Here is a 25,207-nt window from a genome sequence, read left to right as displayed (position 1 = left end):
ACTAACAAACCTCATTGTAAAGCTTCACAGCCTCTGCAAAGTCAGTGTTGGCTTCAGCTTGGAGCGCAGTACAAGTGATGGATTTGGTCCCGACTTTACCACCAAAGATTCCACGCACAACATCATAATCTTCCAAAGATTTGTAGAGCCTGGAGAACAGCGGGAGAAAAACAGCACAGTAAATATTAGAGGTGGCAACCACCACACACCCCGTGATACAACTTTATCACTATACTTCACTCCTGATACAATATTACCGTGATTTTGTGACATGCTGAATATTGTTTTTTGAAGCAAAGTGAGACAGTCAACACATGCAAACACTGACAGTGAAACAAACGTTATTTAAGATAAAGTCATTATACTATTAGTCTAGTTTGCAGTTAAAAGCAATCTACTTATTATATTACAGCAATTAACTGTGATAAATCAGTGAAAGTCACAGGTGTTGCTGTCTACATGGAGAGAAAGTCACATTTAACTATTACATTTGCTCCCAGCAACGTTCCTATTCTGCAGGAATATAACCACAATACAACCAGCTGTCCCCTCGAGTTGTGACACAGATTCATTCAGACTGATGGAAATGCAGCAATCTGTCTGCATTTATAAATTAGACAGTACTTGTTGCCAAACCTTCAACAATCTCTGTGAGTGAGTGAAGTCAGTCCAAAATATCAGAAAAATATTGATATTTGGTGTCCATGTTATGACACAAAATCATAACACACAATACTATACTGATTTTTTTTTAATTTTCCACTTCAAAACAAACTCCAGACACTCTCAATCAGCAAACTAAAACTCCTGAACCTGTGACCTTCAGTGACATCATAGCTCTGATTTTGTTCGTTGATGTAATTAAATATTTTGAAGAATAAAAAAATCAGATAAAGAAATATTAAGAATAACACTCAGCTGTAAGGCAGCAATTACTGCAATACCTTGCGAGATTAATCCATTTATTGGTGTCTGGGGGGATTTCTTTGTGTCCTCGTGACCGTTTGGCAGGACGTTCAGCGGGGCCGTCAGCATGCAGTAAACCCTCTTCCAGCAGCAGGATGCCCGATGGCTGCTGCAGACTCATGAGACAAGTGGAGCTGATGGAAGCTGGGTTGAGCTGTTGGAGCTCTTTATGTTGGTAGCACATATCCTAGCACACAAAAAAGCCCCCCAAAATACAACATTTATATATATTTTCTTCAATATATTAAATACAGAAAGGGGAGTTTAACTATCAAATCTGTTTCTTACCTGCACACATGCTATAAACGGAGGAAAGCAGAGCGTACTCTTGCTCAGGAAGTTGCTCATGTTGGACCGCAGCTCCTCTTTGATCCTCGCGCTCTCCTCTGGCCTCCGTTGTTTCGCCATTTCTTGCAGTATACCAGCAAAAAGAGAGCTGAACAGCTGTTTGGCTAAAATCGGGTCTCTCTAGTTAGGGCAAGGGGAAAAATGTAATATTTAACATTTTACATACAATATTTCTTCCTTAAAATTTCCCCCTTCATTTTGGCCCATCATTTGCAACTATTTTTGGTCTATGAAGTGTTTATGATAAAATCAAAGTCTGATCATATGGTTCATCATGTGCCCGTTTATGGTTTGTCTGAACAGATGGCGTTGGCAGTCTTACCTGTGCTAGAGCTTGAAGTGGAGCGATGAGGTTACTGTACGGGATTTGGATGTCTGGAAAGTCTCCCACCCTGTAGTTACGATACAAAGTCACCTGAGCCTCTTTTCTAAGGGCCAGATTGGCTTTTTCTTCCTGTGACACACAAGAGAACCACTGATAGTTACGAGTCTATCGCAGGCCTGGAAAGTTAGCGAGAGCAAACACAGAAAATCTGCATTATAGATGAACGGATTGGTCTGAGTGGCTCCTGGTTGAATCCCAGCACGGTAGATACCTTTTCCTGCCGTTGATGCTGGATCTCCTTTTTGGCAAAACCTAAGCTGACTTTCTCCTGATCCTTCAGAAACCTGCGTCTCAGTCTCAGGATGTTAGCCCGCTGCTCATTTACTGCTGTTCATACAAAGTGAAAATTTACATTTAAACCAATGAGTGAAGCTTTAGTCTCTTCTTACTGAAACAAGATGTGTTTGTGGTGGTGCTTTTTTTTTTTAATCAAAAACTGAAAAATTAGTTTACATTTAATACTATGCAGTTAATACTGAGGTGGATGGTCAAACTAACCTCTGGTGCGGCTGTCCACCTCATCTGTTGATGCAGTGAGGCGCCTCAGCCCAAAGCCTTCTCCTATTGGTCTTCTCGCTGCGGTTCGCCTCTCTGCTTTCTTATCAAACACCAGCAACGACGACATCGACTCGGAGCCGAGTGAGTACTCTGCCAGCGTATCCACGCTGCTGCCTGTCAGCCAGTTATATGCAGTACGTCGACCTGGGAAAAACACAGCTGTGGTAATCTGCATATTCAAAAATGAAGGAAAGCATTTTAACAGGTACTTTGTTGCGTTGAAGGTTGGTAAACTGAAACACAGCGGTACCTTGTGTTTGTGTCTGACTGAACTCTAATGAAGTCTGCGTGGCTCGGAGCTTTCCCTTCATCGCTCCAGACTGAGATGCTGCCACACTCTCTGGGCCTTGAGAGCTTAGGGTTTCAACAAACATGGGGGTCATTACTGTGCTCCTGAAGCGCCAATTGGAATCGATCACATAGTCCTATAGAGTGAAATGAAAACATGATATTCACAAATCAGGCTTCTTAGTAACAAGCAAATAAAAAAAAACCCAAAACAGATAAAGTTGTTTCTTCTTCTTCTTTTCTGTAAATGAATCCAAGAAACACAAAAGCTGACCTGGAAGGTGCACTCGGACAGCGGATACTCAAACATGTTTCGTTTAAAGTCCGGACTCTGGCTCGTCATTTCCAGAAGCAGATTGGTGGCCAGGCTTAAAAAGCACCTCTCTATTTTGCAGGAGTACAGAGAACGGAGCACCATCAACATTCGCTTGAGGGTCGCAGTGGGGAGGCGCTTCTCCTGACTCCAGAAGTTACAAACATACAGCCTGAAAAGACGGAACGAGGAGTACACAACATCAGAAGAGTCGACAAAAGATGAAATAAATTTAAAAAATACAAATATCCACTGTGGAAAGTATCTCATTATATTAGCATGGGGATAAAAAAGTCATATTGGGTGCTTACTGAAGGCCTTGATTTTCTTCTGACAAACCCTGAAGCAGTGTTTCTTTAGCAGCATTGAGAATTTCCAGTGAGGTGTTGTCTTCCATGCTTTCATCATCGCTGGAAGAAAAATAACATGTCACATGAATAAAACGGTCAGACGATCCTACTGAAAAAAGACTGTACAAAGGCATTATGTGGGTCGAATCTGAAAACACTAATTTTTTATTTAACCTTTATTTAACCAGGAATGTCCCGTTGAGATCAAAAACCTCTTTTTCAAGGGAGTCCTGGCCAAGAGGCAGCACATTTCCAAACAAATAAATACCAATAAGGCAAACAAAAAATAGTAAACTATGATCTGGTTGAGGCTGGAAGCCAAAAAGCCTCACCCATAGTTGTCCTGGATCCACATTAGGATGTCGTACATCCGCTCTCTGCAGACTGGAGAAGGATGAGAGACGAAAGCCGTAACAGAGCCCAGCAGCTCTTGAAGCTCCACCGGCGTCAGACGGGGAATAATCTTGTGGATGATATCGAGGCATGCTCTCTGCCGTGCCTCATCCCTGGAAAGAGAAATGTGGAGGAACATGGTTCAGCACCTCTTAATTTACACTTTTAATTTTGTAAGATTTATTTTTGGCTTTTATTATTTTTATAACAAGAAAGAAGGGACAGAGAACAGGGAGAATGGCACACAGGACGGGTGGAGCTGAACCCAGGCATATAGATCACCTGCTAACCCACCCCACATTTATAGTTATTTAATTGATCACAAACTAAATTTTAAAAAATGCCCTGAATGTCAAATTCCCATTGATTCCGTATGGTTAATGCTTCCATCACCATTAAAGGATTTTACTTGCGCTAACACACATTCAAATGTTTGGCCCTGTTGGCGTGTATAAAAAAAGAAAACTCCACTGCAGAGGCCCAATAGGGTTCTGTGATCATTTCTGACATTTTTGCAATGATGATGGTGGATATGATAATAAAAAAAGAGAACTAAACAGAGAGGCAGCAAGGAAGAACTCGCCTATGGTTCATCATCTGAATGAAGCCGGTGATCTTCAGCTGCAGGAAGATGTCTGGAATGACATCAGCACGGCTCAGAACGCACTCCAAGCAGTTAGTCTTTAAGACGCCGTGCAGCTTTGGCAGGAGGAAGAACACATAATTCACAAACCTGAAAAATACAAAGAAAATAATGAAGACCAAAGCTTGGAAGGTAGCTTGATAATTACATTTAGAAAATTATACTAAAATAAATAAATAAATAAATTCGCACTGTAAACTTACCGATCCATAAATGGAGGAAAATGCTTGGAGACTTTGTTCAAACAAATAATGAACTTGTCATCCAGGTCTTTTTTCTTCAGATTTGTTATCTTACTTGTAGCAAGACTGAGAAGTTCTTGATGTTGCTAAGCAATAAAAACATTAAAAAATTAAGTCATACTTGTGAGGGAAAAACAACAATTCTTGCAATAAAACTGAAAAAGGGATTTCAGTGATTTGAGAAGGATAACATAAGATAAACACTTAGACTCGTCAAAATAAATCTAACATGTGGTCGAGGCATAAATGAACCGAAACTAGAAAAAGTTCATACCTCGCCCATATCAGTCATGCTCTTCAGGATGAGGCCGATAATTTCAGCAGCAGCCGAGTAGACTTCTTTATATCTTACATAGGACACGTTGGTGGTGAGAGACTGAATGTACCTGAAGGAGAAAAAAAGAAAGAGGACACCATACAGAAATCATATTTTTGCAGCACAGCAGTACATGAGCTACAACACACATATATACATGTGACTATAATGTCAGTGGCATAGTAGCTCATCTGGATCGCGATCCTTTTCACACATTACTGCTCGACAAATGTAACCCTGACCTTGAGCACAATTTGGTGAAGAACCATTATAACCTGTGATTGCTGTGAACTGTGGAAAGATCCAGGAGGATTTGCCAAAAATACACCAAAGTCTGCCTTTCGCTTCCTGCTTGCTGATTTCAACTTTGATTTCAACTTGCATCTTCCAACTTGCAACTTTTACCTCTCATATTCAATTCCGCACGACGCATCGTAGGCAGGGAGGTTGTTTGCCAAGATGATTCCCAGCAGCTGAAGCCCGACAGAGTTGTCTTTGCTGTTAGCGTCAGTGCCACAAAATCGCTCGTATATTAGACTGAGAAGGCAAGAAAAGAGAGAAAGCCAAGGACCACAGATCAGTTTCATTTTGTTAAAAACAAACAAAAAACAAACAAAAAAACATGCAAGAAAAAAAAATTTACATTTATAATTTATGTTAATATGTTTGAGACCGTACAACATTTGTAATTCAAATAAACAAAAGGATAAAATAATGCAGCATTTTTCCTACTTTTTATAACAACATAAGACATAATTAGAGTCGACAACAGACAACTTTACTCAGGAACAACTCATCAGAAAGTGTTTATTCCTAAAGATTTCATTCTCTGTTCAGCACACCAGTGTTTATAACACATGGGGCGATCGTGGCTCAAGAGTTGGGCGTTCGTCTTGTAATCGGAAGGTTGCCGGTTCGAGCCCCGGCTCCGACAGTCTCGGTCGTTGTGTCCTTGGGCAAGACACTTCACCTGTTGCCTACTGGTGGTGGTCAGAGGGCCCGGTGGCGCCAGTGTCCAGCAGCCTCGCCTCTGTCAGTGCCCCCAGGGTGGCTGTGGCTACAATGTAGCTTGCCATCACCAGTGTGTGAATGTGTGTGTGACTGGTTGTGTAAAGCACTTTGGGGTCCTTAGGGACTAGTAAAGCGCTATACAAATACAGGCCATTTACCATGTTGGTAATTAAATGCAGATTTTTGATGTACAAAATAAGATGCCAGCAGCTTAAATATTGGTGACTGTTAAGTTTATCTGGACTTGATGTGATCTTGTGTGAGCACTACCTGTAAGGCACATGCAGACAGTCTTTCCAGCACTCTACCAGAGTGCGGATGATCTCCAGGTTGTGGCGGAAAACGGGCCTCTTAGAGTGAAAGCAGTGCTTCATCAGGAACTCCAGCAGCCGGTTGGCAAGGACTTCATCTCTGGGGTTACCCTTAGATTAAAAAAAAGAGAAGTTATCAATGATAAACTTTTATTATAAGAAATGTATCATATCATAGCAGATAACAAATGAGTAAAATACAATTTATGACTCTCCGTAGCGTTTTAACAAAAATAAATAAATAAATTAACTGAATCGCAGCTGATTTGGTGCCACGTTTTCACATTCATAAATTGAACTATGACAAACTTTGGGTGTAGCCAGGCTTGTCCAGGATAGCACCGTAACCACCACATCCACCACCATAAAATGGATCCCCACTCCTCCAGTGTTTCCAGAGACAACAAGCTGTAGAAGTGGCCCAAGCCAGTACTTGGCATAAGGCCGAAACACCTGGAGAAAAAAAAAGAAAAAAGAAAATGAGTCGTACAACCTATTTTATTAACTAATTTCTATATTTGAAAGAATTAACTGAGGGACATCCACCTCCTCTGTGTTGATGATCAGCTTAGAGATGAAGAGTCGAATGTTCAGAGGTGTTGATGGATTTGCCAGTTTTCCATGTAGGAATTTCATCCATGGAGGAAGCTCACTGGGCACATTTCCCTGTTTTACAGAGCATTTGACACAAACTCCTCAGTAGTCATCATACATTCATAATATTCATTACAGAGATTAATTAGAGAGTTGTAATTACATGAAAATTTTTAGGATTTGAAGTAAACGTCAGACTTACTTAATCCTGTTATAAATAATGAAAACCTGCCGTACTTTGGCACTGACCTGTTCAGTTTTGGGGGTTATGTTGTTCCTTTGCATGTGCCCAATAAGAGCAGTCATGGTCGTCATGCATTCATGCTGGTTTAGCTCATCCATTTCTAGATCAACCATTGCATCCTGGGACGGGCTCATCTCCTCTGTCTCCTAGATTTACAAACACGTTAGCAAACCTTCTTGATAACCATGAAACCAGAGCCATTTTGAAACAGCAAATGACTTATCCTTAACACTGGTTTCCATTGGGGCTTTCAAAAATGTTCAACTGGTTATACAATAGTCATTTTAAACTCCTGTGTTCTCATTTTAAAAGACAGAAAAAACTAACTCTTTTTGCAACAGCCCGCTTTTCTCCTTCTGGGTTTTGGGAACTGAAGGAAAAGCTTTGGACTCCTGTGGAAAAGTCAAACTGGCTCATCTCCTCGCTCAGGCTGCTGTCAGCCATGTATGACTGGGAGGACAGATAGACTGGAGCTTCTGTGGAAACCACAAATAAATCACAGAAACACACACCGTCAAGCTGCAGTAAGATACATTTATACGTCTGTGACAAACAGAAACACTTCTTACCTCCATTCTCTTCATTTACTTCTTTTCGAATCATAACGTATTTCTTTTTCCTCTCAAGCGGGACCTGCAATGTTTAAAAAAATAAATTAATAAACCATGACTAAAACTAGCAGAAAAAACAAACAAACAACAACACATACCTCAATTTCAATTGGAAAGTTGTAGGTCCTTTCAACATCAATAATGTTTTCAAGAATAAACTGATTCTGGAACAAAAGAAAACACCATCAGTAAGGTCCTGTGAAGTCACTAACAGTAAACTTTTTACCACTTTATATGAATTACAGAGTATCACAAGTAACAGTGTTTAAATGTCACCACTAGATGTCAGTAGAATGCAGATTATGGTCAACTGAGTTTTGTTTTCTTGCTCCTCCTAATTTAAGCACATAATCCCTGCTAAAGGATCATGTGCGACAGGACAAACATGTTTTAGTCAGCCAGCAGGGATCAAAAGCACAAGCTGGAGTGTTTCTGTTTAATTCTAAATTTATCAGCATGCATCACTTTGTTGAAAGACACAATTACACACAGTGTGAGCACAATATCCAATTTTCCTATTAAATAAACTAAAAAAAAGTAGTTTGTACTGCATTGTACTAAACTAGGCCGTCTGAGAGATGTTGGTGTATTTATACAAACGAAGCACTACCTTCTCAGGTTTCTCACTGAAGAGGAAGCCATGGTAGAATTTGGGCTCGCTGAAGCTGCAGCTGATGACGGCGATGGCGCAGTTGTACGAAGTGCAGTGATAGCGTCTCCGGAGTTCAAGGAGCTGAGTCTCACCAGCCATGTTCTCAGTGAAGGCTTCAAAACACGACCTAATTGAAATAAAATGTATGTAATCATATATCACGAATGAATCACTTATTCATGAAATAAAAATGGAATTTAAGTGACCAAAGCGCTGGAGAGGCCTACTTGATCAAAGTCTTGGACATCTCGTTTCCCTCAGTTTTCTCAGAGCGACAGTAGGCTTGATTAATGCGGGACTCTTTTGAGTAAACCTCTTCTTTGGGAAGCCGTGAATACAAAAGCTCCATCAGCTTGTAGCAGCCATTCTTCTTCAGCAATTGGACCTCAAAGGCTGTCTCGCTTGACTGAAAGTGAGAAATGAATGATCATAGTTCAGGTTAAATAATAACAATGATACAAAAACAGAATGGGACAGAGTTTCTCGTCTTTCATTTGACAGGCAGTGGCCAGCACAACAACACAGGCATGTCAACAAATAAAAAGATGCACTAAATGGAATAAAACTGGGTTCATGCTTGATCAGAGTGACTCTTACAGAGGTGACAGAAAACCTTTCATGTCCAGTTGAATTAGCTCTGAATGCTGAATGTGTGCTCTGCTGCTAGACTCATGTCAGAAATTTGAAGATGAGGAACATTTCCTCTGGTTAACTGAGAAGAAATTGGGGAGACTGACAGAACATGAGACTCTCAGTAAAGCACTCGCTTTACTGAGAGCCAATCCCATAGCAGGCACTCCTAATGTGACCTATACTGATCGTATTCTAACACTTTTAGGGAGGATTCTGCAACGTGATAACTGATGCCATCATCAACATCAATGCTGACAGCAATGTTCCTGCCAGCATTCCTGCCAAAATTAGCGGGGACTTCAGATTTTTCAGTTATTGTCCACAATTTACATCAGTGAAGAAAAATATCCAGTTAACTAGATCACTGTTAACAGTGTTCAGAGGCAAACCTTGCTGAATCGACTGAGCAGGAAAGAAATTATGTCAAAGACGTTTGTGATGAAGAAGTCATTCAGGGCCTTGGCGCTGCAGTGAGAGGCCAGAGGCAGCAGAACTCTCTCCATCATGGCCTGCAGCATGGAGCTCATCGGCACGTCACCTTGTTGAATCACCCCGTAAACTGTACACAGCAGCTGGAGCTGCCGCTCAACGCTTGCCCTAAACAGACATTGGCAAAAACATTGCACATAATGAAAGCAACTCATACAACTACATCTCCTTGTAGTGGAACAGTAAAGATCTATAGAGTCACTGCTGTAATGTGGCTCTAACAAATTAAAAACTTTTGCCTACCGCTTGGCAGTTCTTTGGAAACAGGTTTGGAACTGGTCCTCCATGATGTGTTTTGTGTCTCGACACAAAATTCCCGCAAGTAGTTTGAGCAGGAGTGGGCTCTGAGAAAGCTCCAGGGCATCCAGGAACTAAGAGATGGAAGATGTAGAGCTGATAGCTGCAATGGTCTAAATCAACAACCTCCAAAGCAAATTGTCAGTAAAACCATCCATCCATCTCCTTATATATATATATATATATATATATATATATATATATATATATATATATATATATATATATATCTCCTCATGTATAACCAATCTTTTGTAGTCAGATCAAAGGGTATTTCACGCAGGCACGCACACTACTACTACTTTCTAAATCCCACTGTTTACCTTTCGGACACAGTCCATGTAGTTGTTGCGATGAAGGGAGCCCTTAGCAAACTCATCAGACTGCATGGGGAAGTGTGAAGCCACCAGGGTGTCGAGCGCTACCTGCAGCTCAGCTAGTGGCTCTTCTGGGAGTGTTGTGAAGAAGGGCAACACCAGCAGAGCCTGGCTCTGAAAAATTGATTGAGTTCAGCATAAAGTTTCACCGACTAGAAAATAACTTAATACATAAAACTGTCCCGTAACTTAAATAAAATCTGTTACTACCTTGAGATTCAGCGGCAGATTCATGTCAACCAGCAGCACAGTGAAAGTGGAAAACACCTGTCTGAATGCTTCATGTTTTATATCGGAGCAGACAGAGGAGTCAATCTGTTCAGAGAGAGAAATTCAATAAAATGAACTAAAATGAAAAGAAACACCAATATATCTGCACTATTACTATTACAAAGGTCTTAACATATTTTCACAGTTTTAGTTTATGGCTTTTTAGCAGGGGGCAGACAGCAGTAATTTGATCCTCCTGATACCTGCAGAAGCTTGGAGAGCAGCAGGAGGATGGCAGTTTTGCTCTCTGGGGTGGAAGAATCTCCCTCCCACCATGACTGCAGGCTCATCCATCGTTTTAGCACCTCTTCAACCAGCTGCTTCCCCTGAGTCTTCCTCACCGATCGTTCTTTAAAGCTGTGGTCCAGCATGCCATTCAGCAACACGCTCACCTGAACACCAGGAAATAAAAATCAAGTTTGTAATGAGAAAACAAGAAGTTATCCGTCTTCAGATGCCCGTGGTTACAGTTTTATCGTAAACTAACTAAAAATGACAAGTACCATGCTGGGGTTTTGGGAAGAAGCTTTCATCAGGCGTGGCACTGTTGTGTTCAGACTTCTCAGCAGCTCAGTGTTGATGGTCGCCTGAAAAAGGCTGTAGAAGTACTCGCCATGCGAGAAGCTCAGGAAGTTGTGGCTATGACTTCCAGACACGGGCACAGAAAGCATGATGGTGTTCAAGAGCAAATCTACCAACTGCTCGCTCTGCAAAGAAATAGCAATAATGCACAACGTTAGAAAGCACTGTTACCTCAAACACTAGTTACCTTCAAAGCAACACTGCTCAAAATGGGAATCTTATCAGTCCCAGTTTGCTTTTTAGTTCAGTGACTTGATGTTTCACTAACACCAGATTGAGCAGCAACACTGACCTGCTGACTGAGAGAAAACGCAAGCTGAAGCAGACCATCTGCAACCCTCCTGGTGTTTACGTCTAAGGATGGAAGTGCCTTCCTTTCTTCTCCTGGTGCTATGCCTTTATACACCGTCATTAGAAGCTGGGATCCAAGTTTTTTGCCATAAGATGAATCCTTAAGGAACACACAAAAAGATCTTACGGCAGTGCATTCAGTAGAGATGATGCAGTACGTGTTATAAATAAATAATAAAATATCCAGGCAACCTTACTTTGGTTTAATGTTCATACCTGGCTGTGCAGGATGGAGCTGAGGAAGCCGGCTTTGTGAATTTGCTTACAGGAAGACAGAACCATTTCCATCTGGTCATGGTGGCTGAGAGTGCTGGAATGGTACAGGTCTACGTTGCACAAGCCCTCTACACTACAGTGTTCATTAAAGAAATTTAGGAGGAAAAAACCAAAACATTAGTGGTTTTGATAATTGCACCAGTGCTGCAGAGTCAAATTAAAGCCCTACGTATCTTTCTTTAACAAATAAGAGAACTCAACCTTTTACATGAGATTTTTGTCCTCAAGCTGCTTTCCAGACGACTGCAGTAAGGTGAGGCCAGCAGTGCTTTCAGTAGAGGAACACACACTTCTGGTAGGTTCTTCATTACCTCCACATCTGCCATGTTGAAGCCTACAGCGGACGGCTCGCAAACCACCATCGCAGTCAGCTCGAAAAAAACTGAGCATAAAAACTCTTGTTCCAGAGACTATGAATAAAAATAAGGACATGATGAGTAAAACTTTGAAATGGAAGAATCAGCACCAAGTTACTTATTGTCAGTTCTTGTAATTCAGCGATACCTTCCAAAGCTCCTTGTCTCCTTTGGCAAGAATCATTGTGGTGAACTCCAGCAGGCGGACAATGATGGTGCATTTGCTGTAGTTGTACTGCTCCACCTCTCTTGGGCTGAAGTGTGAGGTCTTCTCACCAAGTGGGAAACAGCTCTCTGCTGCTACCAGTTCATGAGTTGCCAGCTCCGTCAGAAAGAAATGCAGAGCTTTCAGAAACCTCGATTTGTCTTTTGAGCCTTGAACATCAAATAAGCAGAGATTAATTGGAATCACTGGAATCTACCAAACTGATGTAGAATTCATTTGATAATGTTACGCAGAGCAGTGAACTTGGAGAAACTTTGGCACAAATATAGACTTACTTAGAATGTACTGAGGCTTGATAATGTGTAGGCCGATGAAAGTGTTGTAGCAGTCCAGAACAGCCAGCAGGAGGTCCAGCCACTGCAGCGTGGCTCGGACACTGAAAGGGCTCGTCAGGTCCCTGAGTGTTGGTTGGGAGAGGAGACCTCCGCCCTCAAACTGTGACATCAGAAAGTCTGTGCCATGATCCTTCAGCATGCCATCCACCCACTGAGGTGGGGATTTCTTCCCTAAGTCACACACATTCGGGAATTTACTGACATGTTTGGCAGAAGTTCATTTAGAGTAGCAGGGTAGTTATTATGCTAAACTGTAAATCTCAATTAATTGTTTTTAAGTGGGTTTTCTTTTTTTAATTTGCATGTGCCCATTTTAAATTTTCAGGTCACCTTTGCAAAAATTAAACTGTTGGTTCTCACCTGGGAGGAGGGGGATAAACTCATACAGGAGCTCCATGCATTTATGGCGACACTCAGTCTGAGGGCGGCCACATTGCTCCAAGAGCCATGAAACCACATCTGAGAGGCACAGCTTCTCATCGGGCGGAAAGCCTCTGAAAAAAGAGCAAGAAAGAAAGAACGATATTTAAACTGCTTGAAATGTGCTAATTTTTATCCTTAATTTTTTCATCGTTCTTTTGTTTTCATATGGAGACGAGTGGCAATGTTAGGTCACAATGTGATATACTGCAAAATTGACATCATTGGACGTATAAATTGAATGCACATTTAATAAAAGCAAAGAAGTAGAAAGGATTTTCATTTTCACCATGGTACCAACCTTGGGATGCGTCTCTTTGCATTGTGGTGATTGAGACTGGGAGCCTTGTGTTTGATTATTCTTTTTAAATGGTCAATGGCACTGCCACACTGCTGTAATGTACCTGAGTATGAGGGAGTTGCAAGAAAAGCATCACAAATCCTAAAAGAAATACCCTTCAACATATTTGACCAAATATAAAAACACACTATACAAACTTTTTTGCATATTTTCTTGAAATATAATTCCTATAAATCAGTTTGTGCAAATTCTGGCATAAATAAATTAACAAATGTTACAAAGCAGAACACATTAAGGAGTGATTGTCTTACATAATCTGTCTTTAATGAGAGAGGGAGAGGTTGATAATGACATGAAAATCCAAGTGCACAGTCTACAATGCTGATGTGACAATTACCCATAGATCGTTCATCTGAGTGTGCAAGAGCCAGACTTTCGACAAATATGACGAGAACCTCGAAGACAAACTGTTCCACCAATGAATTTTCCTCCCTGGAGAGAGACACAGATGACTGCATTCAGCACAGCATAATATCCCTTATTCAAAGGACCCAGTTAACGGCCATGGTCACAATTTAGAGGGTAAAATGCGAGTAGACAGACAGAATTCCTTTCCACCTGAATTGTCTGTAGATGCTATTGAATGCTAAGGCAGCACCAAGTCTTTTGAAGCCATTGGGGTGGAGAGCCAAGCTGTAGATGCGCTTAAACAAAGACTTCATGTTGGTGGGACTCCTCTCCTGCTGCTTGGGGGTGGTTTGCTTGATAGACCATTTGACAAACTCTTCAATGCAGCGGCCACAGAAGTCTCTGAGAGTGCTGTCCATTGGGTCGACCACGCCGTCCTGAAGAGAGCAAACCATGTGAGGCTTAAACTATTACAGAGAAACAGCTCCTGTGTGACCAATGATGGAAAGGGAATAAAGGGAAAAGACTCAAAAACTGTGTTTAACCTAGAACTGTAGTATTCAAACGCTTACCAGGATGGCCTCAAGAACAGCAACTGTGTCCTGGCTCTCAAACTTCTTGTTATTTGTGAACCAGTGAATGAGCTGCATAACCAGTGGTTCAAACAGCTGTCTGGTTACCTAGCAAAGAAATCCAGAAAGAAAAAAGTCAGGGTCTAAACAAGGCAGTGAGCAAGTGTGCTTAATGTTTAGTTCTGTTTCTTCAATTTTTTTTATTTATTTCTATCACAGCAATTTATAAAGTAGCTTGGATGAGATGTTCTATGTTGCCTGTACAGATCATCCACCACGTCATCTCCATATAGCTGTAAATATGTTGTTCAGCATGATTTATTTATTTAAATGGACAAATCTCAGTTGGTGGCACTCAGCAGGACAGAGCTGGTGTTTGCTACACCTGCCTGTTTAAAGGCGCATGCATTTCTCATTAAACACACACCAAAAATCTTTCTTTGCTCTCATAAAGAATTTGTAATCTTTTAGAAATTCTCTGATTTCTTTAGAGGATTTATTAGCCAACATCTCAATTACCATTAAGACAGTTTGATGGGGAAAAAATACCATACCATAAATGTATATAGCACTTTAAAAAAACGACACATGGCCGACCAAAGTGCTGTAGAGCATAAATATAAAAAATACAATAAGAATAATAAATACAATAAATAAATAACAATAAAACAACAGTGTCAGTTACCCACTGAGTCAAAGGATAGGGAATAAAAATGAGTTTTTAATCTGGATTTAAAAACCAGCACTGATGTAGATTGCTTAACGTGAAGAGGAAGATCATTGCAAAGCTTCAGGGCCACAATAGAGAACGCTCGGTCTCATCTAAGTTTCAGCCGTAATTTAGGGACTGCTCAGCTGACTGGAATGAGCGAGGGGGGACATAGGGCTTCAGCAGATCAGACAATTATACAGGTGCCAGACCATTTAAGGATTTAAAAACCAGTAAAAGGATTTTAAAATAGGAAGCCAGTGTAAGGCGGCCAGAACCAGAGTAATATGGTCAAATTTTCTTTTACCATTTAAAAACATGCCGCAGCATTCTGCACTAGTTGCAGTGCCCTGGCCAACCCCCATTAAAAGGGAGTTGCAGTAATCCAACGTGAGGTTATAAAAGCATGGATGACAGTTTCCAAGTTGCGTCTGGAAAGAAAAGACTTAACCTTTGACAGACATCTGAGGTAATAGAATCAAGATTTCACCACCCCATTTATGTGGCCATCAAAACTAACAGCAGTGTCGACTGTTACCCCAAGATTAGTAACCAAACTTTTCAGGTGAGGGGTACCAGAGGAAAAATTGCTTCTGTTTTACGTTATTAAAATTTTTAAAAATTTAGAGTCATCCATGACTTAACAATCGCTAAGACAATCAAGCGATTGAAAGGTAGATAAAGCTGGCAATCGTCAGCATATAGATGAAATGAAATACCTGATCAACATCGCAAGCCAGACGTAGTAGGACAGGAAACAGTCGTTTGTGTAGCTTGTACATAGGTGGCAATGTATTCTCTCCTTCAGCCATCTGGGCACTCTTCCCAACCATGTAGACCACCATGCTGTGGAGCAGCTCACAAGCTGCTACCTACATCAAAGACAGGGAGTAATTCTGAGCAAAGTGGATGTTGATAAGTGTGACTCACAGAATTTTCTTTTTTTAAACTCCAAGTGATGGTAAATAGACTGGCAACATAGTGCTTTTCTACTCTGAGCCCTCAAAGCATTTTATACAACTAATTCATTCACCCAATCACACCCATTCACACAAGCACGTTTTCTAAGTTGTTAAGTGCTTACAATCTAACATTCATACACATTCCCACTCCGATGGATGTATCGGAGAGCAACATGGGTGTAGTATCTTGCCATGTTCAAAAACGACTGTTAGAGGACTTACTTTAGTTTGTCTGTCACTTGTGGAAAGAGCCAGCTCACTGATCCGAGGCAAAAATGGGTCGAGGAAGATGACCGGCTTCATGTCCTTGAATGGCACTGCAAAGCTGAGTCTTTTCTCAGTATCCCAAGACACAAATTTCTTCATCATTTCTTCTGAGGAGACCACTAAATGCCAGAGCAGAGGCTTATGGTAACAGAAATACATCACAATAACAAATCGATGTAAAATAGAGTAGAATATTTAAAAAAAAAAAAACTTTAAAAAGGGTTGGTTTTAGAGATCCTTACCAGTTACAAGGTTTCTATTTAACTTTCCTCCCAAGTGACCGAGTAGCTTCACTACCCTCAGCCTCACCTTGACAAGAGGAGCATCTTCCTACAAACAAAGGTTAATATTAAGTTTTTGGACTCGTTGCTAAATAAAAAGTAGTTCAATGTTATTGATCGTGACTGTTGTGTTTTGCATTTGTACAAAAAATGGAAACACCCAATAACACTGAATTGTGCATTAATCTGGCTGTGTAGTGACTACAACTGATATGGTGGTTGACACATAAATAAAAACAGAAACGTCTTAATTAGGAGTTTTTGTTATAACAATGAGACTTCTCCTTTATTATGAGTATTGCATGAGCAAGTTGCTTCTAATCAATTACCATAGAAAGCTGGTCGGATTTCTTCAGAAGCCTGCTCATCACCCTGCTGTATCCTCTGTCACTTTTTGAAGACAAAGACGATATCACCTCCCAGTTGCTCTCATCTTTGTCTAAAGTAAACAACAACAGATTTACACTTTTTGTTTATGATATGTCCAACTGACCAGCTGTGATTTAGCTCAGCTATCATCCTTCTTACTGTCAGTGGAGGAGGTTTTCAGGTATCCGTCCAGAATAGGAAGGACACTGGTGTAGCAGGGCTGCATCGTCTTCAGAGGAATGTGTGAGGACCAGTCCTCAAGAGCATCTAAGGCTGCGTTGGCCAAAGGAATGTGGCTCAGGCCTAATTTCAGAGCAGTCTAGACCCATTTACAAGTACACACAGACGTATAAGTCTTCAGAATCAGGTAGCACAAATGGTAAAAATTACAATTAATGAAAAGAAAAATTAAACCAGAGCTTTCCCACTTTGGTTGTTTATCCTCTTAGCCCTATCAGGGAAATATAGAAAACTTACTCACACCATTAAACAAGGTGCAAAGGCAAACTGGCTTTTATTAATTCATTTATTTTCATTTTCTTAATAAAAAAGTGGCTCTAAAAGCAGTTTAGAGCCAAAAAAAAGCCAAGCTATTCAATAATTTTCTATTCAATTTCTATTCAAATTGGGCAGGGATAGCTCAGTAGGTAAAGTGGTCGCCCCATGATCGGAAGGTCGGCGGTTCGAATCCACTTAACGGCTACCCTGAGGTACCCCTGAGCAAGGTACCGTCCCTACACACTGCTCCCCGGGCGCCTGCTTAGTGGGCTGCCCACTGCTTCACTGAGTGAATGGGTCAAATGCAGAGAAAAACAAGTAATTTCCCCATGGGGATCAATAAAGTATCCATTATTATTATTATTATTATTATTATTATTATTATTAATTTAGCCATTATTGTTAGCTAGCTAGGCTAACTGTTTAGCTTTTATTATTACATTTATTAATTCAGCATACCGTATTTCCCGGACTACAAAGCGCACCTGAATATTAGCCGCACAAGCTAAAATCAGGGGAAAATCCTGTTTTGTACATACATTAGCCGCACCTGACCAAAAGCCGCAGGTGTTTCAATGTTGACTCATCATATGTAAGAGAATATGCACAAAGGGAATTGTCAGGAAAGAGATGGCTGTTTGGAGACACACCCCTTTTATTAATATTTTGAAAAACAAGTTATGGGTACATATTTGCACATGTGCTGTGCTTCATAAATGAGTAACAAATGTATTACATAACAATAACCTACAGCACACCAGAAAAATAGATTCAGACTACCTTTTAGGCTCAGGTGCAGTGACACGGCTTTAACAAGAAGAAAAGTCAGTCATTCACCACCATCTTCCTGCGCTCTAAAACCACCAAAGTCCTCTTCTCCAGTGTCGGATACGAACAGGATCAGGATGGCTTCGTCATCCACTCTCAGCTTCTTTCCTTCGTTGTCACTTTCAAAACCAAAGAAATCCTCATTGTCAGTGTCAGTGTCGGAGTCGAACACCCTCTGAAGGGCCGTGGCGGTGTCCTCCTCTCCATCATGCAGCAGTCCAGCCCTTCGAAATCCGTTGGTGATCGTGGATGTTTTCACACTTTTCCACGCTGTCAGAATCCACCGGTGGAGTTGAGCACAACTTGCTTTTCGCAAGTTTATCGCCGCTCGTCATCCACGACTCCCGCTGAACGCGTAGCGCTACTTTGAAGTTTGTTTTTCGCGCTACTTGTACGGCACTATGTTGCCTGGCGGATGGACATGTGACCAACATACCACTCTTGAACCCCGATCCTTCCGCCAGGCAACGTAGTGCCGTACAACAGCGGAACAAACAAAACAAATCGTCTTACGATATCACAAAAATCATGGACAATCTATAGAAAAGCCGCACCTGACTAAAAGCCGCAGGGTTCAAAGCTTGTGCAAAAAGTAGCGGCTTATAGCCCGACATTTACGGTATATTCAATTGTTGACACTAATAACTACTATTTAATAAACATATTCAAAATATTTATCTAAAATTTTCCGATATTTTATAGTAAATAACCATTTTTAGCAACCAATTTACCTGATACATTTTAGCTAACGTTTGCCTGACAGCTAGCTTGCTAAGTACTTTGCTTGTAGTTGCACATACTTGGGCACCTGCTGTTAAATGTCACTGGGTTGAGATTTATACTCAACTGGTTATTTGTTTGTTTTGTAATTAAGCTAGTTCTGAATATTCCTACAGCCTCTCAACTATCACTGCAGCGGAACATTAGTGTACATTAGCGTTTTTGCACAGAAATATATCATTAGAAATATATCATGGAGCAAAAAAAAAGAAAAAAAAAAAAAAAGAATCCCACCTCAAGAGCAGGACAATAGGCCTTGATGTCCAGAGCTACAATGTTGTGGTGCAATGAGAGGACAAAAGTCAAGCAGGATGCCAGGAGCTCATCTTTGTACTGCTTCATTCTGACACACACCTAGCCAGAAAAAAAAGTCACATAAATACATAAAAACATACACTTTAAATTCCACAGTACAGCTCTATTTCACTTTATAGTAGCAGAAAGCATGTTTACAACATTCCTGCAAAAGCGCTGTAATGAGAAGCTACCTCTTTTCCAAACTTGGAGAAGAGTGCAAAACAAGCAGTTTTCACCGAGTCACTCTGGGGGGATGTCGAGTTTCTCAGTCCAACTCCCTGTTCAAAGGCAGATATGTATTATATTATGTATTTAATGGAAAAACTTACGATGAACAAGCCTCACCGGCTACATAGAATCTTAATGATAAACAAATTTATTCGACTTATAAGACATGATGAAACAACTTGATATTCTTGCTTCATGAGCAGCTGGCAAAATTCATTTTTCAAATATCCCAAAAATAAAAAACCTACCTGGTAGTACTTTATTCTCTTGGCAATTTTCATGGTGACAGAAAGCAGCTTGTAAAAGCCACTGACAAGAGGATTTCTTATGGAGTGGAGGATGAGCTCATGACTTAGGGGATACATCCAAGAGTGAAAATACTCCATGTGTTTATTCAGCAACAACTCACTGTGGAAGCAGGGGAAAAAAAGTTTTCACTCCAGTTGTGAAACAAAATATGGGTGGCTGTTTCTTATATTATAATGTGATGTAAACCAGTGTCCAAGGTGGAAGACAGTGGAAACTGGGGCATAAAAAAATGCATAGATCAGCTGTACTTGGCCAAATTCACACTAGTGGGAAAAGCACATATAAAAAGAATCCCACACAGTTCTGCTCCCATGTGGAAAAAGTGGAAAGTTCTGTCTCAGTTACCTGCAGAAGTCCACCAGATTGATAAAGGCGGTGAAGTCTTTGACCTTATTGGGGAGCAGGTGAGCAGTGGGGTCGGACGAGGGCAGGATGTGGGCTGCATCATCTGGAGCCTGGTCAACACAGAGATAAGTGGCAGGTGATGAAGGTCAACCAGCAGAAACGCTTTTGAAAAACTAAATGTGCTCTGTTTAAACTGATGCTAATAAAAATACCCTGTGCATCTGTCAACTCCCATATATGGGTCAATGAAGAAAAATACATAAAAACGTAACATTAGCGTGAGACCCTACCTCCTCTCCTGTTGTTACTTTTTGCACTGACAAGTCCAGTTTTTCCACGATACGCAGAATCGACTTCACCAACTCGTCATACAGGAGACGGCTCAAAGACCCGAGAGCTGCATTCTGACTTTCAAACGCTCCATCCAAAAAACCTGAATCCTGCAGAGGACGGCACAAGTGAGGAAGTGAATGAAATGCGCTGCTTTCCAAATGGCTTTTCATTTATGACATTTTCCAGCCACAAAGCATGTTTTTAACCATTGAGAGCACATAGAACATATGTCAGGATCAACTACACCTGAATATTAAAAACAGTGAATACATGAGGCCTTCAAAGGACGTCTGCATAATTTTAGCTACTGACTTTAAAGACTCCTTGCAGTTTAACAGCAGAACATAGACTTTTCTATAGATATGTAAATGCTGTTTCAAGATTACACAGCTAAATAATATGTAATGTGTAATATGCATTTTAACAGGCAAGTAAGAACATAAATGTACCTTCAACCGATCGCAGTCTAAAAGGTTTTTATACAGAGAAAGGTAGTCGTGACTAGCTGGAACTTTCCACTTCCCAGTGCGAACTTGGGAAGACTCAGAGGAACTGCTCGATGTGTCCTGCAAGATGATGGAGAAATGTACTTTATTAGAACAATAAGGAAATAATTCCACACCAAAAAAGCCTTCAACTTATTACAAACTGTACACATTTGTGTAAAAAGAAAAGTCTGACCTCAGAAAGAGTGAGGGGTTTTGAGCAGACGCGGATCAAGCCTTGGTGAACTGAAAAAGAGGCAAAGATAAGTGTCCTGTCCTCCAGTGAAGCATTTAAACAGCCATGAATAAATAACAGACGTTAATAAAGGGTTAAGGGTGTTTGAAGCAGGTCCAGTGTGCTCATGATCCACTCACCCACAGAGCTAATGAAACTCCATAGAACGGGTCCTTTAGAAGCGATGGCCACAAGCACCTTAAGGATGGACCTGGTGCAAGCAATCTGCATTCTCTCGCTGTACTGAGGAAAGCTGTCGATCTGCACCACAAGGAGGCGCTCTAGCAGTGGTGTATATACCTCTGGAATCTGGGGTCATTGAAACAAACAGGAGATTACAGTCCAACGTTATTTGCTGTTATTTAACTTAACGTCAAAGTAAACTGCAACAGAATATATACCTTGTCCAGGTGAATAAGAACACTGGCTATCGAGTCCAGAAAGCTGGGCAGCTGGTAGAAGCTGTCATCCTCCCCGTCGGACTCTGTCAGGTACATCTGCTTACAGCGCTGAATCAGCTCGGTGTACATCAAGTCTACGTCCTGGGGGCAAACCTTCTTGCATGGCTATAAAAAAAACAAAGAAACAAAAAAGAAACACTCATTTCGAGCCACATTGTGTTGGACTCCATCAGAGTAGCTTTGCATGATTCACAGTTCAAAATAATCCATATCTATCTCACACTGGGCCTCGGTGCACACAAGTCCGTTTTAAGCATACCCTACAACCGGGAACAACTGACTATTTGAAAGCAATGTACAGATCTGTTTTAGTTTACAACAATTCATTCATATGGACAGACTTTATCTACTTGTTACTCAAATGATTTGCATTTACTACAGCTATCACAGGAGACAGACGTACCGCTGCAAAGAATCCATATCCTCGTATGGCAATCGACAGCTCTTTGTATGTCGAGTCCATGGTCTTAATGATGCTGCAGAACTTCTGCATGAAGAACTTCAGCTTGGTTTTATGCTCCTCGATATTGTCAGCCACCAACAATGCAACCTGACAAATAATCACAAAAAGCATCAAAATATTTAGACTCTTAACCTCAGCGTGCATGTGCAGAGACATGCCACTGATTTTATTTAGCGTGTATCCAAGGTTAGTCCGGCTGTGCCTTTGCAGCTATGACTTGAAGTGTTTCACCTGTTTGAGGAAGGCCTCAAGTGCATAGTAACTCGTCTTCTTCATTTCCCCATTGATGTGTCCACAGAGTTTGGACATGACTTCAAATAAAGGTTTGTAGTGGTCCATGAGGCAGCTGCTGAATTGGGAGGCATGTCTGGCGAGCAACCTGAGGCCGGCTGTTAAAGAAACAGATCAACGAAAGATTACTTTTTAAAAGTTTTATCATTAGTTTGCCAAGAAATCACAAGACTTACCAAACGTGACTGCATATCGAGTCATGTCCATCTGTATAAAAAAAGATAAAGTTTATAGAAACATAACAAAAATGTTAAATATTGATGAAAATGCACTCTCTGAATTACCTGGGGACTGATTGACTTTAAGGTGTACTGAAAGATTTCCTTGGATGTTGCTGGGTCTGCAAATCAGGAACAATTACAAGTAATAAATAGTTCTTATGAATCTAAGCTGAAACAGGTGAGCACTCACCTTCTTCCATGGTTTTAGTGAAGTTGACCATTAGGGCAGTGATTCCTCTCAGACATCCAGCAACCACTAAAAGCTTGGGTTCCTTTGTTGAAGAGGTCATCTGCAAAAAACAAAGATGAAACCAGCTGGTGCTGTCATGCTCATCAGACAGTCTTTTTTTGTTTTCTTTTAGCCTTTAGTTAATCACAACTTTTCCATCATTCTTCTGTATGAATGCTCCGTACCTGATCTTTCAGTTCTCCTAGGTAAGCCCTGTAGAGTTTGTCTGAGCTGTTGACCATCTCACTGGGATGAACTTCTGCAAGAACTCCCAGCAACTCATAGACTTTTCCAAGGACTATAACAAATAATAATCATAAATGAATAAATTAATCGAAACCCTTTTCATCTTTTTTACTTCCTTTTTTTTTTATTAAAGTGGCACTCGCCTGAATCTGGCAGTCTGCTCTTCTCACACAGCTCGCTGTAATATTTGTCAAATATTTTTGTGATTCTAAAGTTTGCAGCAACACTGGAAGCCTTTGTAGTTTGGAGAACCTAATGAGACACATTAACAAGGATGATCTTTAAGAAGAACAAAAGTAAAAGTCCAGTTTTAAATCTTTTAAATTCTAAAGTCCATTAAAGAACAAACATTGCAAGATCACAGGAATTTAAAAATCTGTTTTTAATGGATCTCTTCCTCAGGTCTGAGGGCAGTTCCTGGAGTCTAACTAGAAACCAACCTTAATAAGGAGCTCCAGCACTGGGGTCCTGCATTTGGCTCCTTTGTCTTTTGTGTACACGATGATGCATGTGTCCTTAAAAGGCACAGAATTACCAAAACATTTACACATATAAAAGCAAATCTGTACTAGTAACAGTGCTGATGTAGTTATACCTGTCGTCTCACCGGTCACAGCCCTGTCTTTACCATGTAACACACAATAAAGACATGTAAAAAAAAATAAATAAATAATGGAAAAGAATACTTACTCTTATGTCAGTGGCGTAAGTCTTTTCCCAACCTTTGAGCGTTGGTGAGACTTTGTCCAAGAACTTCTCCAAAAAAAACAGGATTTCAATCCGAGTGTCCCGCAGCTGGAAAACAGATATATCAGCCAACAGGAGAACTTAACACTTACTTACATAGTTGTTTACTATAGTTCGAGAAACCCACCTCATCCAAAGCCAGGGACTTCTTGAGGAAGGTAAGCAACCCATAGTCTTCCGAGAACAATAAAGATGTCTGCAGTGCTGGATGCCATAAAAAAGATAAAAAAAGACGGATTAAGAAATCTTAGTACTTTTTTCATCTGTGCAATTTTAAATGTTCTGCTACAGACCAACAGAGCAGGTACTGGGACAAACATGGTTGTTAAACTTTGGTAGGATGCTGACAGATGACCAGGGTTTAACATTGCGCTTGTTTTCTAGTAATATTAGCGATCTGTGTTGTGTACTGTTGGAACAAAAGAGTTAAAGCCCCCCCTGAGGAATAAAGAGCAATGGAGGGAATCTGTGGTTGCATCGACATCCTGCAGACTTCTGATCTGTGCTGCAAAACTACTGATTTTTTGTGCTTTTATAACATTTAAAACCGTTATTACTATTATTTCTTCAACAATAAATATTTGCATTTAAGCTGTAATGCACCTTGAAACTTTCCTTATCATCAAAGAATCACGTGTGTTCTTCTTTGTTGTGTTTCGACTGAACGTTACCTCCCACCAGTTTTGGCGGAAGAGCTTGCATCAAATTGATTGATTAAAAAAAGTTATCGATGTTACTAATGAATATTGTCTGCACGACGAACACATCAGTACCATCTAAAAAAAAAAAACCCAAAACCCTTATCTTTCAATAGATTTGACGATGATCTGCAACAGAAGCCCCAGAAAGATAAAATTGCCGTATTGTTAAGGGAGGTTGGGACGGACAGTAAAGCGAGCGTTTAATGGAGTTTTTGTCTTACCGAGTTCATTCTCGGTTGCTGTTACCATGCACTCCTGTACCAGATCACCGATAATATCGTGAGATTTTAAAGCTGCCGCTCTAGTGTCTTCGTCCGAAAGTGATTCGTGAAGTTTCAGAAGCAGCCCTTGGATTCCTCCTGCAGCGCTGCTGTGGGAAGACATAGCTGGAGTGATGGCTTAAGCTAGCATTAGCAAAATAGATGTGGATTTATCTGGTAAGCCCGCAAACAGAGAACACGTGTTCTTCTAACTAGCTAAACACTGAACATTTCAGACTGTCAGCACACAGCCATTCAGTCCCAAATCCTTCGCATCAGGAAGAATCACAATAGCATGTAAGCTGCGTGTGTTTCAAAATAAAGGCCCCGAAAATAAAAATGGTACACAGGGTGACCGAGTGTATATTTAATGCCTATAAAGTGACAGGGGTAATATTACACTGTAAACAGACGTTACTATTTCGAGAAGAATTTCACTGTAGTTTCATTTATCTACTTGTGAAATTTTAATTTTGTAAGATTTATTTTGAAGGTCTCTACCGGATCAAACACTACAAATATTTGCATATTACAAAAGCGACAA

General features: G+C 40.6%; 1 protein-coding gene across 1 annotated transcript in view; it reads right to left on the bottom strand.

Annotated features, from left to right (window-relative positions):
* prkdc (protein kinase, DNA-activated, catalytic subunit) overlaps nt 1–24,942 on the bottom strand; it is a 32,745-nt gene extending 7,803 nt beyond the window's left edge. Inside the window, exons 1-64 of the mRNA XM_085418353.1 lie at nt 24,625–24,942; nt 23,830–23,906; nt 23,646–23,750; nt 23,396–23,470; nt 23,099–23,207; nt 22,895–23,007; nt 22,671–22,770; nt 22,544–22,599; nt 22,436–22,466; nt 22,200–22,357; nt 21,909–22,055; nt 21,446–21,610; nt 21,185–21,353; nt 21,006–21,055; nt 20,774–20,890; nt 20,282–20,431; nt 19,992–20,101; nt 19,586–19,745; nt 19,301–19,387; nt 19,047–19,166; nt 16,866–17,025; nt 16,667–16,776; nt 16,299–16,386; nt 16,012–16,175; nt 15,547–15,699; nt 14,119–14,226; nt 13,757–13,983; nt 13,536–13,630; nt 13,139–13,241; nt 12,778–12,911; nt 12,358–12,588; nt 12,005–12,231; nt 11,702–11,910; nt 11,441–11,573; nt 11,166–11,324; nt 10,795–10,998; nt 10,495–10,683; nt 10,232–10,336; nt 9,968–10,135; nt 9,591–9,718; nt 9,248–9,455; nt 8,453–8,631; nt 8,184–8,352; nt 7,672–7,737; nt 7,532–7,595; nt 7,290–7,438; nt 6,968–7,108; nt 6,671–6,790; nt 6,434–6,577; nt 6,084–6,235; nt 5,208–5,339; nt 4,761–4,872; nt 4,448–4,572; nt 4,185–4,334; nt 3,541–3,714; nt 3,170–3,268; nt 2,820–3,030; nt 2,508–2,682; nt 2,198–2,401; nt 1,911–2,026; nt 1,637–1,768; nt 1,255–1,434; nt 945–1,153; nt 11–149 (exon numbers count right to left, since the gene is read on the bottom strand). Coding sequence (XP_085274479.1) covers nt 11–149; nt 945–1,153; nt 1,255–1,434; nt 1,637–1,768; nt 1,911–2,026; nt 2,198–2,401; nt 2,508–2,682; nt 2,820–3,030; nt 3,170–3,268; nt 3,541–3,714; nt 4,185–4,334; nt 4,448–4,572; nt 4,761–4,872; nt 5,208–5,339; nt 6,084–6,235; nt 6,434–6,577; nt 6,671–6,790; nt 6,968–7,108; nt 7,290–7,438; nt 7,532–7,595; nt 7,672–7,737; nt 8,184–8,352; nt 8,453–8,631; nt 9,248–9,455; nt 9,591–9,718; nt 9,968–10,135; nt 10,232–10,336; nt 10,495–10,683; nt 10,795–10,998; nt 11,166–11,324; nt 11,441–11,573; nt 11,702–11,910; nt 12,005–12,231; nt 12,358–12,588; nt 12,778–12,911; nt 13,139–13,241; nt 13,536–13,630; nt 13,757–13,983; nt 14,119–14,226; nt 15,547–15,699; nt 16,012–16,175; nt 16,299–16,386; nt 16,667–16,776; nt 16,866–17,025; nt 19,047–19,166; nt 19,301–19,387; nt 19,586–19,745; nt 19,992–20,101; nt 20,282–20,431; nt 20,774–20,890; nt 21,006–21,055; nt 21,185–21,353; nt 21,446–21,610; nt 21,909–22,055; nt 22,200–22,357; nt 22,436–22,466; nt 22,544–22,599; nt 22,671–22,770; nt 22,895–23,007; nt 23,099–23,207; nt 23,396–23,470; nt 23,646–23,750; nt 23,830–23,906; nt 24,625–24,787 — 8,907 coding nt within the window. The 5' untranslated portion in view covers nt 24,788–24,942. The remainder of the gene's footprint in view (nt 1–10; nt 150–944; nt 1,154–1,254; nt 1,435–1,636; nt 1,769–1,910; nt 2,027–2,197; nt 2,402–2,507; nt 2,683–2,819; nt 3,031–3,169; nt 3,269–3,540; nt 3,715–4,184; nt 4,335–4,447; nt 4,573–4,760; nt 4,873–5,207; nt 5,340–6,083; nt 6,236–6,433; nt 6,578–6,670; nt 6,791–6,967; nt 7,109–7,289; nt 7,439–7,531; nt 7,596–7,671; nt 7,738–8,183; nt 8,353–8,452; nt 8,632–9,247; nt 9,456–9,590; nt 9,719–9,967; nt 10,136–10,231; nt 10,337–10,494; nt 10,684–10,794; nt 10,999–11,165; nt 11,325–11,440; nt 11,574–11,701; nt 11,911–12,004; nt 12,232–12,357; nt 12,589–12,777; nt 12,912–13,138; nt 13,242–13,535; nt 13,631–13,756; nt 13,984–14,118; nt 14,227–15,546; nt 15,700–16,011; nt 16,176–16,298; nt 16,387–16,666; nt 16,777–16,865; nt 17,026–19,046; nt 19,167–19,300; nt 19,388–19,585; nt 19,746–19,991; nt 20,102–20,281; nt 20,432–20,773; nt 20,891–21,005; nt 21,056–21,184; nt 21,354–21,445; nt 21,611–21,908; nt 22,056–22,199; nt 22,358–22,435; nt 22,467–22,543; nt 22,600–22,670; nt 22,771–22,894; nt 23,008–23,098; nt 23,208–23,395; nt 23,471–23,645; nt 23,751–23,829; nt 23,907–24,624) is intronic.
* Nucleotides 24,943–25,207: the final 265 nt, after the last annotated feature.

Source organism: Rhamphochromis longiceps, linkage group LG9, assembly GCF_057381845.1.
Source record: "Rhamphochromis longiceps isolate RC_006_pf linkage group LG9, R_longiceps_female_GT1.1, whole genome shotgun sequence".
Lineage (NCBI taxonomy): Eukaryota > Metazoa > Chordata > Actinopteri > Cichliformes > Cichlidae > Rhamphochromis > Rhamphochromis longiceps.
Note: the sequence above shows the minus strand (reverse complement) of the source record. Positions and strands in the feature narration are given on the sequence as shown.